Genomic DNA, 19,809 nt, shown 5'->3' on the forward strand with positions numbered 1-19,809 from the left:
TTCTTTCCATCATGATATGAATCAGGCAGTAGAATTACACATTTTTATTTCTGCCTTGACTGTTAAGAAGCTCTGGGGCTATGCTTAAGTATAAAACACTAACCTAGGGTTTTTTTAAATCTATTTCTCACTTTTAAACATTTTTAGTAGCCTTATTGTATATATGAATTTAGTGGTAAACTGCTTTAAATAATTTTATAGGTCGGGCGTGGTGGCTCATGCCTGTAATCCCAGCACTTTGGGAGGCCAAGGCGGGTAGATCACGAGGTCATGAGCTCAAGATCAGCCTACCCAAGGTGGTGAAACCCCGTTTCTACTAAAAATTTAGCCAGGCGTGGTGGTGGGTGCCTGTCCCCAACTACTCAGGAGGCTGAGGCAGAGAATTGCTTGAACCCGGGAGGCAGAAGTTGCATTGAACTGAGATCGTGCCACTGCACTCCAGCCTGGCGACACAGCGAGACTCTGTCTCAAAAATAATAACAACAATAATAATTTTATAAAATCCAGGGAGTATAAAGAAAAACTGGTCACCCAAATTGCAAAACCAAATTAATAGTTAAACTTAACCTAATTAGGAGTTAATCCTACAGGGCCAGTCATAGACAGAGTGGAGAAATCTCTGAGTTCTCTTGACACAGCATTATTTTGGTAAGAGCATAAAGAAAGCAGATTGCTGTAGGGTGTAAACAGATATTTAGTAAATAAGTTTGAATTTCATTTTTTCTATCTTCAACCTGTAGGTATAATATACTAGAAGATAGCCTAAAATTTGGGTAATATTTACTTTTATACTTATTTGTACTAAACTAAACTAAAATCCACATTAATGAAACCATAAAATAGGTTAATGAAACTGAATACAACTTAATGCTCCCAATTACCAGTTAATGTCTCAAATATAAGATATGTTAGAATTGGCCGGGCGCGGTGGCTCAAGCCTGTAATCCCAGCTACATGGGAGGCTGAAGTAGGAGAATTGCTTGAACCCAGGAGGCGGAGGTTGCAGTGAGCCGAGATCACACCACTGCACTCTATCCTGGGTGACAAGCTAGACTCCATCTCAAAAAGAAAGAAGAACTATGTGAAGAGGCATTTCAGAAAAGTGTCATCCCACCTTATCCCTTCTGTCACATCTCACTCTCCCATTCTTCCCACCCCATTCCCACCCACCCCATAAGTAACCAGTTTAGTTTCTGCTTTTTTTCTCCTGTATTTCTTTTTGCACAAATAAACAGACATGTATGTTTTCTTATACAGAGATGATATTCAGTGTCTTTTTTTGTGGTTCTGGGCAATTTAAATGCTGTTTGGTAATTTTAACTCTTAAGGATACTGTTTATAATTGGACTGTCCTTACTGCCAATATATTAGAAAGCACACTAAATGATTGTTTTCTTTTTTGTAAAATATTTGTGGAATTTTTAAAAAAATGAAGATGACATGAATTTTGATGGGCTTATTAGCACTGAACTATTTCTGGATAAGAGTTGTCGAAAAAAATGAGAACATAAAGCAAGCAACGTTTTTCAAGTTTTCTTTAATGCCTTACATCTTTTTTCGCAAGGTATTTTAAAATTTTCTTTTTCCTTGTTAAGTGAATTGAATTATTTCAAGCATCAGTGAGAGCTGCTAGACTGTTATATTTCGGGGGTCTTGCACAGTAGCTTTTCTTACACATATAAGCAGAAGAAAACATTTTCCCAAGTCTGAAAAGAGGGCTAGGATGCATTTCATTGTGCACTCTGTTTCTTCCCACATACTCTGCAGGCATTTGGGCAGTCCTTCTCCATCCACCGGAAGGTTGCTGAAGATGGAGAGACTCGGGAGGAAACACTTCTGCAGGAGTCAGCATCAAAGGAGGCTTATTATCTGGGGAAGATCTTGGAGATGCAGAATGAGCTGAAACAGAGCCGGGCTGTGGTCACTAATGTACAGGCAGAAAATGAGAGGCTCACCGCCGTCGTGCAGGATCTGAAGGAGGTAAACAAACAAACTCCCTATGAGACATTTGTGAGAGGGAGAAATAAGAAAGTTCTCTCCATAGCAGAGAGGAATAACACTTTTGATTTAATCAGATGAGCTGTATTAAGCACAAAACAACTAATACTGAGCTAGCAACTTATCCATATTTTTAAGTGAAATGATAACTAGCTTGTTCTGAGATGAGCTTTTCTCTCTTTTATTGTTTCTTGAGAATTAAGTTTTGTATGTATTGTGGACTTGGAAATTGGCCTTACTATTTCTGCAAAGGTGTTTTAAAAATACAGTGACCTTAGCACTTCCTCCCTGCATTACCTGGTTTAATACAATGTGGAGAAGAATGGTTGGCTGTAATGCTCTGTATCAGCCCCAATTCCAGCTGACAGTGGTGTTGGCTCAGGACACTGCTCACAGGGAATGACAGCCTAGGCGAGTGTCCTGAGAAGTCTTCGAGTCTGGTGATGCAGATTCCCAAACTATTTTTCTGGTTATAGAGAAGGCAGCAAATTACGGCTGGAATGAATTAGGTCAGGGAGTCTCTCTTGGTCTGTGAGTGTTGAGCATCCACCGAACTCACTATTCCTTGTTAGCTTTTCCAAGGCAGCATCACCTGCCATATCATTTTCAGACTGGCAGAGTCATCCTTTAGTGGATGATGTTGGAAACAGAGATAGCCAAAAGTAGCTTCATCTATCAAACCCCTGTAAGAGCATTTTTGGAAACTATATTCAATCATTCACTCCGTATTTTGATATGAAAGCTGTAGAAGAGACGCAGACGTCCTCTAACTCCTACACCAATGCAGTGGTGATTGACAGGTCCACAACCAAATGGGCTCACTAGTTGAGCATTTTAGTGATAGAAATATGTAGGATGAAAATATTCTTCAATATTGTAAACTATAAGAGAAGTAATCCACATTTGAAATAAGTGACATATTGCAAATAGGGTTTCACTTTTATAAGATATAAGTTGTCCGGAATTTATTGGAATTTTCTAGATAATTTACATTTACACATGTTCATATTACAATGAACGAATGAATACTGACAGCAAGGTTTCTGGTTTACTTATCTCATTATCTTTGGATATGCCCAAATACAGCAATATGACTTGTGAAGACAGAGAAAGCATCCAGTCAAGTGGAAGTTAGTGTTGAGTACTGAGAAGAACATGAGACAGTTTTCAGGATACCAGGGCCTCCTCATTTCCCTCTGACGTGAACAACTATTAAAACCCCAGCTACTCTTTGGTTCCTTCTTTCTGAGACAGGGTGTCACTCTGTTGCCCAATCTGGAGTGCAGTGGCACAATCCAGCATCCACTGCAGAAGTGGACAGAGGGTCATGTGGAGCCAAAGCCCACCGTTCTGGATTAAGCAAGTCACCAAACATTTGCAGGGAGCAACCTCAGCAGCCATGAGCAGCAGGGTCACGTGCAAGTTGGCAGAGAGGGCGTGGCATAGGCAACATGAGGACCATGTGCACATGCATGGTTTATGGAGAAGGATGTGACCAATGAGTAGAGCAGTCTTGATGGCCAGTTGGATGGATCCTCTGAAAGCTGCAATCCCCATTGTGTAGCAGCTGCAGCTGAGCCAAGGACAGCTAAGGTTGAGGATGGGGCAGGGAATCCACAGATGCTTTTCTGCGTGAGTCAAGGTGGTGATGATTGATGGAGCATCCTCACTTACACAGCTGTGCTGGAGGGCAGTTCCAATGAGTAGATTTATGATGAGTGGCAGAAGTTAATTAAGCATGAAGTTACAAGTTAGGAATGAATGGAGGCAGCAAAAGAAAAACAAATTGAGGAGCCTTTCATTCAGATCAGTTCTTAAACTTGAAGGAACATCTGAATCACCTGGAGGAACTCATCAGCTCATGAACATGGGGCCCCCTCCCAGAGATTCTGATTCAGTAGATCGAGGTAGGACCCAATAATTTGCAACCCTAACAAGTTCCCAGGTGATGTGGGGGCTGCTGCTCTGAAAACTACATTTTAAGAACCACTAATTTAGATTTTTTGGCCTGTCAAAGTTGAGGAAGGCTCACAATTGGGACATTGCTATAAGCACCATGATCTCCTGAAGAAATCAATTGGTTGTGACCCTTCAATTTTTATACATTTTCGATAGCAGATTTTCAGTAAGAGAATAACTTGTTATATCCACATTTAGGTATTTTTTATCTAAAACAGCTTGAGGCACTTTAGCCTATGAATGTGTTTCTTCAGATTTGTCAGGTAACTAAAAGAAAATAAAAGGTCTTGTGTTTCATGTGTGCCAACAATGTATTTGTTAATGTTCTTTCTGATGGGGTGAGAGCTGGTAATATTACTATAACCCTGAGTTTTTGTTTTTGTTTTTAATCCAGCAGACACATTTTATTTCGCTGTATCTAAGACAATTATTATTAACATTTAGAGCTAACATAAAAGGAGACTAGGAATAAATTGTATTTTTTGGTGTATTGATACAGACTTTTAATGGTTGGTGTTAAGTTGAAATCTCAGATTTGATTTCCTTGTAAGCTCAGTTTTATTTTTTGTACTATATGCATTAACTGATGTACAGCGATTGGAAGAGAGATCATGTAACTTAGAACAGTTATGACATAATGGACCATGAGAAATGTGCAAGGATAACCAACCCAAAATATAGTAAATGATCAGTTTGATAGAAGCTGTGTATTTAATAACTTAATTAATGGGATCATTTTTCTTTACTAAAAGGACTCATTTCCTGTTTCAGTAGTATTGTTGTCCTGGCAAAGGCGTGTGTGCATGCATATGTGTTGGGTGCAGTGTGAAAGATTTACCCGTGTGTGTATGTGTTTGTGTGTGATTACAATGTCAAATTCTCTTCCATAAATAGTAGTTACAGGATAGTATGGTGAAAAATGGAAAAATTACTGAATTAGGTATTAGAAAATCAGTATTCTAGTCAGCTCTGCTGAAAGTTTTAGTATTAAATTCATGATGTTTGTAAAATTTATATTAAGATTATATTGATATAGAGTGAATACGTAATAAACATAAGCAATTATCATTAATAATGTTCTGCATCCTCCAAAAATATCATTGACAATATAACTCATTATGTAGATCTATATTCTTAGGGTAAAGAAAGATAAGATAAATATCTCTTTGAATTTATCACCTCAAAAATTCTTTCCATCATGATATGAATCAGGCAGTAGAATTACACATTTTTATTTCTGCCTTGACTGTTAAGAAGCTCTGGGGCTATGCTTAAGTATAAAACACTAACCTAGGGTTTTTTTAAATCTATTTCTCACTTTTAAACATTTTTAGTAGCCTTATTGTATATATGAATTTAGTGGTAAACTGCTTTAAATAATTTTATAGGTCGGGCGTGGTGGCTCATGCCTGTAATCCCAGCACTTTGGGAGGCCAAGGCGGGTAGATCACGAGGTCATGAGCTCAAGATCAGCCTACCCAAGGTGGTGAAACCCCGTTTCTACTAAAAATTTAGCCAGGCGTGGTGGTGGGTGCCTGTCCCCAACTACTCAGGAGGCTGAGGCAGAGAATTGCTTGAACCCGGGAGGCAGAAGTTGCATTGAACTGAGATCGTGCCACTGCACTCCAGCCTGGCGACACAGCGAGACTCTGTCTCAAAAATAATAACAACAATAATAATTTTATAAAATCCAGGGAGTATAAAGAAAAACTGGTCACCCAAATTGCAAAACCAAATTAATAGTTAAACTTAACCTAATTAGGAGTTAATCCTACAGGGCCAGTCATAGACAGAGTGGAGAAATCTCTGAGTTCTCTTGACACAGCATTATTTTGGTAAGAGCATAAAGAAAGCAGATTGCTGTAGGGTGTAAACAGATATTTAGTAAATAAGTTTGAATTTCATTTTTTCTATCTTCAACCTGTAGGTATAATATACTAGAAGATAGCCTAAAATTTGGGTAATATTTACTTTTATACTTATTTGTACTAAACTAAACTAAAATCCACATTAATGAAACCATAAAATAGGTTAATGAAACTGAATACAACTTAATGCTCCCAATTACCAGTTAATGTCTCAAATATAAGATATGTTAGAATTGGCCGGGCGCGGTGGCTCAAGCCTGTAATCCCAGCACTTTGGGAGGCCAAGACGCAGGCGGATCATGAGGTCAAGAGATTGAGACCATTCTGGCCAACATGGTGAAACCCCATCTCTCCTGAAAATACAAAAATTAGCTGGGCGTGGTAGCGTGTGCATGTAGTCCCAGCTACTCAGGAGGCTGAGGCAGGAGAATGGCGTAAACCCAGGAGGCAGAGCTTTCAGTGAGCTGAGATCCGGCCACTGCACTCCAGCCTGGGCGACAGAGCAAGACTCCGTCTCAAAAAAAAAAAAAAAGATATGTTATAATTAACTGCAATATTTACAAAGTATACAAAGCAGTTATGCAGTATTCCTAACCAGAATTGGTATATATGTGATAAAAAGATGTCACATAAGATAGGCGCCTTCAGGTGGAATGCAGAAGATTGGAGTTATCAAATGAATTATTGACCTTAGTAGAGGTTAAGCCTATAATTTAAAGTGAAAATGACAACATTTATTGAGTGCCAGACAGTGTTCTAAATACCTTACATGCCTTAACTGCTGAATCTTTCTAACAACCCTACTGAGGCAATTCCTTTTATGTTCTACCCCTGTTTTACTGATGGGGCACATGGATCAAAGAGAGGTCAGATCACTTGTCCAGAGCACATGGGTACCAAGTGACAGGCCATGATCTGAAGTCAGGAACACTGGCTCTGATGTGCCATTCTTTGCCATGTCACCGTAGCTGCCAAGGGCACAGGTTTCCCTCTTCCGAACCCTGCCTCAAGCTAATGAAATTTCTAGAAAAGTATATGAAGTTTTAATTCAGACCGTAGCTGCTATGGTCTGAATGTGCCCCTTTCAAATTCATGCACTGAAACTTAATCATCAATGTGATAATATTAAGAGGTCAGGCACTTAGTTGGTGAATGAGATTAGCGACTTTATATAAGGGCTGGAGGGAACTGGCTAGGCCTTTTGGCCCTTTTATCCTTTCCAGCATATGAGGACACAGCACTCATCCTCTCTGGAAGGCACAGCAACAAAGTGCCATCTTGGACACAGAGAGCAGCCCTCACCAGACACTGAACCTGCCAGCACCTTCATCTTAGATCTTCAGCCTGTAGAACTGTGATCGATAAATTTGTGTGTTTTTAAAAATTCTTCTTCTACAAGGTTTCTTCTATAAGGTTATTTTGTCTGTGTTGAAAATCTATTTTTTAGTTTAGTTTACCTTTATCAATGATCTTAGCTAGATCTGTTGGATCACTTACTGCATCAGTTAATGACATCAGCACTTGCTACTTCACCTTGCGCTTTATGTTATGGAGATGGCTTCTTTCCTTCAACCTCATAAACTAACTTCTGCTAGCATCAAACTTTTCTTTTGCAGCATGTTCACCTCTCTCAGCCTTCATAGAATTGAAGAGAGGCATCCGGGTGCGGTGGCTCATGCCTGTAATCCCAGCACTTTGGGAGGCTGAGGCGGGTAGATCATTTGAGGTCAAGAGTTTGAGGCCAGGCTGGCCAACATGACGAAACCCTGTTTCTACATTTTTAGTAAAATTAGCTGGGCATGGTGGTGCACGCCTGTAATCCCAGCTACTCAGGAGGCTGAGGCGGGTGGATCATCTGAGGTCAAGAGTTTGAGACCAGGCTGGCCAACATGACGAAACCCCGTCTCTATATTTTTAGTAAAATTAGCTGAGTATGGTGGTACACGCCTGTAATCCCAGCTAGAGTCAGGAGAATCGCTTGAACCCAACAGTCAGAGGTTGCAGTGAATCGAGATCACACCACTGCACTCCAGCCTGAGTTACAGAAAGAGACTTTGTCTCAAAAAAAAAAAGAATTAACGAGAGCCCTTGCTCTGGATTAGGCTTTGGCTGGTTTGATCTTCTATCCAGACCTTTCTTCATGTCAGAAATGAGGCTGTTTCGCTTTCTTATCATTCATGTGTTAATGGAGTAGCACTTTTAATTTTCTTCAAGAACTTTTCCTTTGCATTCACAATTTAGCTAACTTGGCTAATTTAACATGGCTAATTTGGCATATGCTTCATCATTTCTTCCTTTCCTTGAAAGTATGATTCTTTCCCTTGGACACTTTGAGGCCACTGTGGGGTTATTAATTGGCCTAATTTCAGTATTGTCTTATGTTAGGGAATAGGAAGGCCCAAGGAGAAAGAGATGGGGAATGGCTGGTCAGGGGGGCAGTCAGAACACACATGTTTATGGGTTAAGTTTGCTGTCTTACATGGATGTGGTTCATGTCAATATAACAGATAAAATAATAATGAAAAAGCTTGAAATATTGCAAGAATTACCAAAATGTGACACAGACACACAAAGTGAGCACGTGCTGTTGGAAAACTGGAGCCAATAGACATGCTCAATGCAGAGTTGTCACAAACCTTCAATTTGGAAAAAAAAGAAAGAAAACCTTGCAAAGCTCAATAAAACTAATCACAATAAAATAAGATGTGCCTGTATTTGATACATAGGAGATTTGGTAATAGTGTGGAATTAGAAATCAGAAACTCTGGGCTGGGCATTGTGGCGCACGCCTGTAATCCCAGCACTTTGGGAGACCGAGGCAGGCGGATCATGAGGTCAAGAGATTGAGACCATTCTGGCCAACATGGTGAAACCCCATCTCTCCTGAAAATACAAAAATTAGCTGGGCGTGGTAGCGTGTGCATGTAGTCCCAGCTACTCGGGAGACTGAGGCAGGAGAATTGCTTGAACCCAGGAGGCGGAGGTTGCAGTGAGCTGAGATCGTACCACTTTACTCCAGCCTGGCAACAAAGCGAGACTCTGTCTGAAAAAAAAAAAAACAAAAACAAACAAACAAAAAAACCCCAGAAATCAGGAACTCTGAGTTCAGGTCCCAGCTCAGCCATTTTACCAGTTGTGTGATTAAACTTCTCATTTCTTGTATAAACATTATAATACACCTCTCCTACACCTCATGATTTTTATGCAGATAAAATGAGATGTTTTCCATGAAAGTGTCTTATAAGAAATAGAGGACTTTGTAAATGGTATTTACTGTTTCAAAGTTTGGTTGTCAAACTTATTCACACATAGGAAAACAGAAGCTCTATTTGGTTGGAGCAGCATAGGAGGCCCCAGCACCATCCGACAGTAGCAAGAAGTCATGGCTGACATCCTGACACCAAAAGAGGAAATGGAACACACATTTACAAAGAGGAGAGCCGTCTAGGTATCTTCCTATTACTATAAACACCCTTTCATATCTGGCTAGTCCATGAAAAAATCCTTGCATTATTACCTAGTACAGCATTGGATGTTCTTGCCGATGACCTGAATCATAGGGAAAAGATTGAATTATTTAATGTATCCAGTAAAAACCAAAGTATTTCTTACAGTCTTTGATGTTTCCTTCTGAGTGGTCATTGGGAGCTGTGGTTACACATAGCTGAGTGAAGCTGACATTTCTGTGAAGGCATGGCTTGGTTCTAGCTGGAAAGTTTTCTGTTTCCTGGCCTGTCCCTGTCTCCTCCTCTCCATACTTGTTGGGAATGGACCTCGTACCTCTCTGGAATAATGCAGTGCACCAAACAGTGGAGAACTTTCGTTGTTTTTAACTGATTTACGTAACTGATCATAATATCATAGCTAACATTTATTGAGCTCACCATATGCCAGGTATGAAGCTTAGCACTTTACTACATTCATTATTGCATTTAATTCTCTCAACAAACTTGCAGCGCATATGCGATTCCACAGGAGAGAGCTATATTTCTTTTGGTTGAAAAGTTCTTTCTAACACTTGCTGAGCTACAGTAAACAAATATGTCTATTAATGCCATTGGGAATTTGAAAGCAATGTCTTAACAAAATATAGACAATTCATTTTTGAATAGTTGTGATTTGATTATGCTTTTGGGGAAAATCAGATAACAAAATGGATTTGTTTGTAAGGATTAGTTTGCAATTTAGGCTCATAGAATTTTTGTGTGTGTGTATACAGTTCTATCAATTTTATTTTATTTTATTGCGATAGAGTCTTGCTCTGTCACTCAGGAGTGCAGTGGTGCAATCTCGGCTCACTGCAACATCCACCTCCCAGATTCAAGTGATTCTCCTGCCTCAGGCTCCTGAGTAGCTAGGATTACAGGTGTGTACCACCACACTTGGCTAAATTTTGTATTTTTAGTAGAGATGGGGTTTCACTATGTTGGCCAGGCTGGTCTCGAACTCCTGACCTCAAGTGATCCACTCACCTCAGCCTCCTAAAGTGTTGGGGTTACAAGTGTGCATCACTGCGCCTGGCCAGTTCCATGAATTTTAACTCGTAAAGAGATTCATATAGCCACAACCACTATCAGGAGGCAGACCAGTTTCACCACTTCAGAAACCTCCCTTGGTCAGTGCTACTCTTTGTAGTCAAAGCCACTCCTACCTCAGCCTCTGATAACCAGTGATCTATTCTCTATCACTATAGTTTTGTTTTGTTTTTTTTTCTTTTCAGGAATGTCATATAAGTGGAATAAAACAGTATGTAACCTTTTGAGATTGGGTCCTTTCTCTCAGCATAATGCCTTTGAGATTCATGTAAGTTGTTACATGTGTCAATAGTTTGTTCCTTTTTATTGCTGAGTATTATTCCACTTTATAGATATATTGTGGTTGCCTTAATCAGTTCACCTACTGAAGAACAGTTGAGTAGTTTTTAGGTTTTGGTGATTACGACTAGAGCTTCTTAAGCATTCATGTACACTTATGTTTTTGTGAAGTTTTCATTTTTCTGGAGTAAATACTTAGGAGAGTGGGAATGCTAGGTCATATGGTAAGTCTATGGTTAAGTTTTCCAGAGCAGCCGTACCATTTTGCTTTCCCACTACCAATGTGTAAAAGTTCCTGTTGCCCCTATTCTTTCCAACCCTTGGTATTGACAGTTTTTTTTGTTGTTTTTTTTTGTTTTTGTTTTTGTTTTTTTGCTTTTTTGAGACGGAGTTTTGCTCTTGTTGCCCAGACTGGAGTGCAGTGGCGTGATCGCAGCTCACTGCCTCCAGGGTTCAAGTGATTTTCCTGCCTCAGCCTCCCAAGTAGCTGTGATTACAGGCACCCACCACCACACTTGGATAATTTTTTAATGTTTTTATAGAGACGGGATTTCACCGTGTTGACCAGGCTGGTCTCAAACTCCTGGCCTCAGGTGATCCCCCCCACCTCAGCCTCCCAAAATGCTGGGATTACAGGCATGAGCCACCACGTCCAGCCTGGCCTTGACAGTATTTTTACAATTTTAGCAACTCTAATAGGTGTGTAGTGATATCTCATTATGGTTTTAATTTGCATTTCACTATTAACTAAGAATATTGAACATCTTTTTGTGTGCTTGTTTGCCTTCCATATATTCTCTTTGGTATAGTGTCTTTTCAAGATTTTTGCCCATTTTTAATTGGGTGTTTCTTTTCCTAGGTAAGTTTTTTTGTTTTGTTTTGTTTTGTTTGTTTGCTTTGAGACGGAGTCTCACTCTGTTGCCCATGCTGAAATGCAGTGGCACGATCTTGGCTCACCGTAGCCTCCACCTCCCGGGTTCAAGCGATTCTCCCGCCTCAGCCTCCTAAGCAGCTGGGACTACAGGCACATGCCACCATGCCTGGCTGATTTTTGTATTTTTAGTGGAGACAGGGTTTCACCATGTTGGTCAGCTGGTCTCAAACTCCTGACCTCAGGTGATCCACCTGTCTCGGCCTCCCAAAGTGCTGGGATTACAGGCGTGAGCCACTGCACCTGACCTATTTTTAAATTTTATATTAATTTATTTACTGGATTTTTGTCAAATAATTAGAGAATTCTCTTTAAATAGCCATCTTCTCACTTCACACTTAGTCTGGGAAAAAATGAGAGCAAATTTCCATGCATCCAGGGAGCGTATCACCAGCCAGGCATGAAGCTTAAAGGGAGAGTGCAGGCTGAGTGGCCAGCAGGCCATAGGCATCCCACAGGGCCAGGCCAGGCCCCAGGCCTCAGCGACCCTTCTCCCAGCCCACCTAGTGGCCCTCAAATTCCATGATGGGACAGACATGCATTCTCCTGTCCCAGTTGAGAAGACTCTTCTAGACGGAAGGGAGAGGAGAAAAGGCATAGGAAAGAAATTCCAGAAACACTAGCAGGGAAGTACAGGGGCTTCCTCCCCAGATGTGGTGGCCTTGCTCCTGACACCACCCAGCCCCTGGAACTCTTCAAGGACAGGGAAGGCCAGTGTGCCTGGGGCTGGAGCCTGGCTGGGAAGGGAATGTGGGCTCACAGTTTCTGGATGGTGGCCTTCCACAGCTTGGCACAGACCAGGGGAAGGCATGTGAGGAGGGCCTGGGGAGGTCCTGGGGGAAGATACACAGCTCAGGAGGTTGAGTGTAAAGTGGCTGCCAGACCAAGGGAGCTGGATGGACTGTGAAGGAGGAGGTGGCTAGAGAGCCTCCTCCATGTGAAGCTACTAGAGCAAAAATAGAACAAGGGGGACACCCTTGCCCCAGAAAAGAGCCCTAAAGATGGTAACAGAGAGCATGGCTGAGCAGCGCCCTGGATTCTGAACTAGTGTGGGAAGGGGGGGCACCTCTTCAGAGGCCAGGGGCCTCTCTCTTCCTTCATCACCAGTTGCTGGTAACTTTACAGTCAGACTTGAAGGAGGAACAAGGCCCTCCGTCGCCTCCCCTAGCCTCTGATGCTGCCCCAAGGGGAGGGGTAGGAGCAGGCAAAGAGGGCGGGAAACAGGGAGGTGGGAGGGGGTCTACTGGGTCTTCTTATTTTCAGAGGAGGGAGCTGTAATAGTGTAGTGGCAGAGGCTGGTTCCTCAGTATGTAGGTGTTGTGTGGGTTGCCCAGCACTGACAGCTGCTTCTACAGCTCTGGCTTTGGCTGCCAGAGCAGAGGGGCCAGGACCAATGGGGCCACTGACCAGAGGTTCCATTAGCCCAGATAGGGCAGTGACAGGGAATGCAGGCATCCCATCGCTCCATCCACCATGTGAGGTCCTGGATAGAACTCAGATGGGGACTGTGGATTGGGGCAGCCAGAAGGGCAAAGGTATGTTCCATTGGTGACTGGCAGAGGAAAGACATAGGCTCTGTTGGGTATGTAAGAGTACCCATAGGCTCTATTGGGGCCCTCACCTGTGGAGGCTTGAAATGCCACCTATAGCAGTCATTGTCCAAACTGCTATAAGGTTAACTTGTATGAAGCCAAGGCTTCCCAGCCATCTCCTGCTTCACCCTTCACTGTTCTTTTGAAGTAGTTTGCAGCAAAAAGGCTAGTTGATGTCACAGTCTTTCATCAGGTGGAAAGGCATCTCGAAGGCCGTCATGGAGTTCTTCTTCTAGGACAGAAAGATGAGCGGTAAGGGATAAGGTAGAGGATGGCTTTCTTGGTCCCTTTGAAGGACTCTGGCAAATTCTTCATGTCATTGAACATAAGTTCCACATGGACATAGGACATTAGGATGCTCTTGGTGTTCTTGATCACTCTGCCACCCTTTGAGTGATTCTCGTTGAGTGCCGTGATCTCTTGGAAAGGGGTCCTAAGACTCTTGATGCAGGGCCTTGAGTTCAATTTTGCATAAAGGAGTCGGTTTAGATTGAGGTTCCTTTTTATGACATATAAATGTCCAATTGTCCATTTGTTGAAAAGACTGCTCTTTCTCCATTCACTTACCTTTGCACTTTTGTCAAAATTTATTGGCCATGTTTGTGTAGGTCTATTTCTGGAATCTGTATTCTGCTCTATTGTTCTGTGTGTCTATCCTTTCACCAATACACACTGTCGTGAAGTCAGAGAGGTAACAGGAAGCCAGATCGTGTAAGGCCTTGTAGACCATTGAAAGGATTTAGGCTTTTATCTTAAGTGAAATGAGAAGCTACAGGAAGGTGTTGAGCAAAGGAGTAACCTGACTTTATTGAGGCAAGGATAGGAATGTGAGGTTACTGTAGTCATCCAGATATGCAAAAATGTTGGTTTGGACCGGGATGATGGGTAGAAGTGGTGAAAAGTACTCATATTCTGAATAATTTTTGAGAGTGGCCCCAATGGAATTTTCTAGTGGGTTGAATGTAGAGAATGAGAGATAGGTATGAGAAAAGAACTCTAGTCTGAGTAAACCCTCAGACTTGACCAACGTGAAAAATGGAGTTATCGATTGAGATGGGAAAACCTTCCAATGAAGCACATTTAAGGAAGGAAGGTCAGAAGTTCAGTTTTGAACATGTTAAGTTTTAAATTTCTATTAGAGGTCCACCTGTGGATGTTGAGTGAATAGTGGGTAATAAGGGCCAAGACTTTGGGAGAAAGGTCTGGGAATTGAGGTATACATTTTGGATCCCAGCCGGGCGCCTGGGATCACGCCTGTAACCCCAGCACTTTGGGAGGTCGAGGTGGGCAGATTACCTGAGGCCAGGAATTTGAGACGAGCCTGGCTAACATGACAAAACCCCATCTGTACTAAAAATACAAAAAATTAGCCAGGCGTGGTGGTGTGTGCCTATAATTCCAGCCACTCAGGAGGCTGAGGCAAGAGAATTGCTTGAACCCAGGAGGTGGAGGTTGCAGTGAGCCAAGATTGTGCCACTGCACTCCAGCCTTGGCAACAGAGCGAGACTCCATCTCAAAACAAAAACAAAAACAAAAAATTTTTGGATCCATCAGTAGATAGATGCTATGTAAGGCTGTGGCATTAGTGAAATCACCAAGGGCAGATATGTAGAGAGAAAAGGGCAAGCATTGAGCCCTGGGTCACTGCAGCATTGAGAGGTGAGGGGAAAAAAAAGAAACTGGTAGAGGAGACTGAAAACTAGTAGTGAGGTAGAAAGAAAGTAGAGAATGTTTCCTGAAAGCCAAATAAGAAAATGGTATCCAGGAAGTAAATGATCAACAGTGTGGATGCTGCTAACAGGTCAAACAAGATGAGGACATATATTGACCATTGTGTTTAGCAACAAAGGGTCATTGGTCACCTCAGTGAGAGAAGTTTCCATAGAGTGTTGGGAGAAGAAGCCCGAGGATAGTAGGTTTAAGAGAGAATAAAAGGAGAGGAATTAGCCGGGTGCGGTGGGTCACGCCTGTAATCCCAGCACTTTGGGAGGCGGAGGCGGGCGGATCACGAGGTCAGGAGATCGAGACCACGGTGAAACCCCGTCTCTACTAAAAAAAAAATACAAAAAAATTAGCCGGGCGCGGTGGCGGGTGCCTGTAGTCCCAGCTACTCAGGAGGCTGAGGCAGGAGAATGGCCTGAACCCAGGAGGCAGTGAGCTGAGATCCTGCCACTGCACTCCAGCCTGGGCGACAGAGCAAGACTCTGTCTCAAAAAAAAAGGAGAGGAATAGCAGACAGAGAATAGAAGTGTTTTTCATGGAGTTTGTTTTGCAAATAGGACCAAAGAAATGAGGAGGTAGCTAGGGGACAGATGGGCTCACATGCAAGTTGTTGGGTTTTGTTCCTTTTTAAGATGGAAGAAATAACATTTGTGAATGCTAATGGCCATGACCCCATAAAGTGGGAAATTTTAATGATGTAAGAAGAAAAGACAAGAAAACCTAGAGCAATTGATTTCCTTGAGTAAAGGAGAAAGGGATGGAATCTAGTACAAAAATGGAGGGATTGCCCTTAGAAGGAGCTAGAAAATTTAACATATGGTAATGCTTGGAAAAGCAGAATATGTGGATGCGGATGCCAGCACATGGGTGGATGTGAGTGAAGCGAGTCCTCTTCAGTCTGCTTCCATTTCCTCACTGCGGTGGAAGCAAGGTCAGCAGCTGAGAGGGAAGGTAGGGGCGGGACTGAGATTTGAAGGGACAAAAGTGGGCGATAATCACCTGGGAGAGTGAACCACGGGAGTCATGGGAGTGAGTGCCTTCTGTAGGAGAGAAGATCCCTCGGAAAGAGGAATTCAGAGCTAAATGCAGTGGCTCATGCCTGTACTCCTAGCACTTTAGGACACTGAGATGGGAGGATCGCTTGAGCCCAGGTGGTCAGGGCCACAGTGAGCCAAGGTCACACCACTGCACTCCAGTCTAGGCAACAGAATGAGACCCTGTCTCAAATAAATAAAGAAGCAAATAAATAAATAGGAATTCAAGAATTGAGATCATCTCTGTGGGTATTGAGACTGCCAGGAATTAAGACCAGAAATTCTAGAGATGATGGCAATGGCAATGAGCAATGAAGGGGAATGAGTTGGTGTTCAGTAGGTCACTGTAACAATGCTAGATAGTGGATGATAGAATCCGATGACATGAGGTTTAAAGCACAGGAGTTTTAGAGAGGAGAGAGGGAGAATGAAAGCAGCCACATGGAGCAAAAGGGGCATCTGTCTCAGGCCCAGTGGTATGGGAGTGAAATAGTCAGCACTTCAGAGGGCTGCGGGGAAACAGTGTCCTCAAGGGAGAGTCAGGTTTCCGTTAAAGGAAGGTGCAGTATACACATCTGTGAAATTATTATGCTGACTGCTGTCATCTCATCTGCTCATAGAACCAGTGAATATTGATTGGTCATAAAATGCATGCATTATTTTAAGGAGCATGGACATTTAATTTCTCTTTTTAAGGACTTGGAAGTATTTTTTTCCATGATTTGGAAAGTGATATTATATTTGTCAATGAGAAAGAATACAATAGCTTTATAATAGTTCACAAAATGATGTCAGCTGCTCGTTATTCAAAAATATCTTTAGCCTTTTTGAGGTTATTTTGGGGAGATAATAAGGACAGGATCTTCATAATCCCAAATATTAGGGAGAAAACTTCAAAAATTAAAGCATATTTAGGCTGAGCATGGTGACTCATGCCTGTAATCCCAGCACTTTGGGAGGCCAAGGTGAGCAGATCACTTAAACCCAGGAGTTTGAGACCATCCTGGGCAACATGGCAAAACCCTGTCTCTACAAAAAATACAAAAATTAGCAGGGCATGGTGGTGTGTACCTGTAGTCCCAGATACTTGGGAGGTTGAGGCTGCAGTGAGCTGTGATCATACCACTGCACTCCAGCCTGAGTGACAGAACGAGACCCTGCCCCCCACCCCCTACTCCAAAAAAACCATATTTAAATATTTCTGGAATCAAATGTTGAACATTATTTGGACACAGTTTCAAAATGGTACCAATTCTTTTAATTTGTGACTGCTTTATTTCTGCATTAGACAATGAGAAGGGGCCGAAACTTCTGGCCTGATACGACAGTGACATCAACCTCTTGTGTAATAGCCTGTCCTTAAGCCAGTGCCAAATGGAAAATTAAATGGGAAATGGCAGAGAGCATTACCCAGGATATACTGTAGAAATGGCAACTCTGGCACTGACATAGGTTTTAAAAAAATTATGTTTTAAAAGTAATCTTGCTGGGAGGCCAAGGCAGGCGCATCACTTGAGGTCAGAAATTTGAGACCAGCCTGGCCAATATGGTGAAACCCCATCTCTACTAAAAATACAAAAATTAGGTGGGCATGGTGGCGGGCACATGTAACCCCAGCTACTCTGGAGACTGAGACAGGAGAATTGCTTGAACCCAGGAGGAGGAGGTTGCAGTAAGCTGAGATTGTGCCATTGCACTACAGCCTGGATGACAGAGAAATACTCTGTCTTTAAAAAAAAAAAAAAAATGTAATCTTGCACATTCCCTTTACTGTTTTTCCAAGGTCATTACATTTTTATCTGTTATTGTTCACCATTTAAAACTAAGCAGTGGAAAGCAGCCTACTTTTTAAAATGTAGAACTGGTATGGTGTACTTAGCATATATATAAGGATGTCTGTCCTCTCTCTTGCCTCCCTCCCTCCCATTCTTCCCCCTTGCTCCTCCTTCCTTCCCTCCCTCCCTCCCCTTTCCTATCTTTTGAATAGCATCAAATACCAGTTTTTAACTTCTTGGACCATAAGAATAAAGATCTGTGCACAATCCATTTTGTACATATTGATTCTTGGACTAAAAATAGCTTGATTTGGTTTCAAACTTTTTCTCCCACCCTAAGTTCAGGTTTTGTTCCCTGTGCAGCCTGGTAGGCAGAGAAGTAATGCACAGTCAGCATTTCATCTGAGATGCTTACTGGACAATTTTAATCTTTTTTTTTTACATCTTGACCTCTATTTCCAAAGAACATCCCAGTTGGCAGGTCTAGCCTGATTAAGATTCCATTCAGGCATTTAATTCTCCTAAGGGAATTTACAGCTTAATCTAACAATCAAGGATACCAGAATCTACTCAGGACTTAATTTCTTGAAGGTTATAGGAAACATATACTTGAGCAACCTAATGAATGAGCTTAGTGCTCTCATAATGAATTTTTATATATAGCTCAAATTACACTTTTTAATGCATATCCAACAAACATATTTTTAAAAACAAATACTGTAGACTGAACTGTATTAGCTGTATTAGTAGATCCAAATTTAACTTTCAATTTGAATTAAATTAGAACACTATACATCTCATAAGACAGGCTATACATTGATTACCTAGTTAGCCAGCTTCCATATCACCACTTGTTTAGGAACACTAAAAGTACTTACTTAGAAATAGTTTTCTGATATAGTTTTGGTTTCACTAAGACAGCTTTTTAAAAAGCAAAATTAGGCAAGGTGTGGTGCTCACGCCTGTAATCCCAGCACTTTGGGAGGCCAAGGCAGGCGGATCACCTGAGATCGGGAGTTCGAGACCAGCCTAACCAACATGGAGAAACCCTGTCTCTACTAAAAATACAAAATTAGCTGGATGTGGTGGCTCATGCCTGTAATCCCAGCTACTTGGGAGGCTGAGGCAGGAAATCACTTGAACGTGGGAGGCAGAGGTTGCAGTGAGCCAGGATCGCGCCACTGCACTTCAGCCTGGGCAACAAGAGCGAAACTCTGTCTCAAAAAAAAAAAAGCAGAATTATAACTAAACACCACTTTTTTTTTTTTTCTCCCTGGAGTCAGAGTCTCTCACTCTGTTGCCCAGGCTGGAGTGCAGTGGCACAATTTTGGCAATCCTCCTGCCTCAGCTTCCTGAGTAGCTGGGACTACAGCCATGTGCAATTACACCTGAATAATTTTTGTATTTTTTGTAGAGATCACCCCATGTTGCCCAGGCTGGTCTCAAACTCTTGGGCTCAAGCAGTCTGCCTGCCTCCGCCTCCCAAAGTGCTGGGATTACAGGTGTGAGCCACTGTTGCCAGCCTAAACATCTCTTCTCAGGCTGTCACAATATATATTATTCTCACAGCCTACAGTAGATTATAGACATCTAGAATATAAAAATCTATTTCCTGATAGGCTTAGCACACAATATTCCTACAGTTGTTTGAAAACATACATACTAACAGAGTGACAATATTTATAGGCAGAATTACTCATGTGTCTTATTGTAGCTTACACGAGAGTGTGTCTGTCTAAGAATGGGATAGAGGTTGGTCTGTAAAAACAGGTGGCTCACAAGCTTTCTTGGATAGTTAACTCAGCAGTTAGAATGAAGGACGTAAAAGAACCTATCAGGATAACACCTGCTCTCTTGCCCTCAACAATTAATGATAACGAATCTAGGCCCGGAGTGGAATAAAAATCTTGTATCATCTTTGAATTAGTCTTTCACTGGTAGTGCCTTCCAATGAAATGATGTTTCACAACCTTTTCTTCATTATCATCTCCGAAAAGAGCCTTCATGGCTATTTTTTTTTCCTAGTTGCCACAAAATTAAATACAGGCATACTGTGTCTTACTGTGCTTTTGCTTTCTTGCTCTTGGCAGATATTGTGGTTTTTTTTTTTTTTTTT

The 19,809-nt window shown here is 41.9% G+C and overlaps 1 protein-coding gene across 3 annotated transcripts in view; it reads left to right on the plus strand.

Annotated features, from left to right (window-relative positions):
• The window catches only part of BICD1 (bicaudal D homolog 1 (Drosophila)), a 278,365-nt gene that overhangs the window by 111,359 nt on the left and 147,197 nt on the right, over window positions 1–19,809 (plus strand). For all 3 annotated transcript variants that reach the window (XM_011955142.1, XM_011955143.1, XM_011955144.1), the window contains exon 2: window positions 1,768–1,980. In XM_011955142.1, coding sequence (XP_011810532.1) covers window positions 1,768–1,980 — 213 coding nt within the window. The remainder of the gene's footprint in view (window positions 1–1,767; window positions 1,981–19,809) is intronic.

Source organism: Colobus angolensis, unplaced genomic scaffold (genome assembly GCF_000951035.1).
Source record: "Colobus angolensis palliatus isolate OR3802 unplaced genomic scaffold, Cang.pa_1.0 Scaffold397, whole genome shotgun sequence".
NCBI lineage: Eukaryota > Metazoa > Chordata > Mammalia > Primates > Cercopithecidae > Colobus > Colobus angolensis.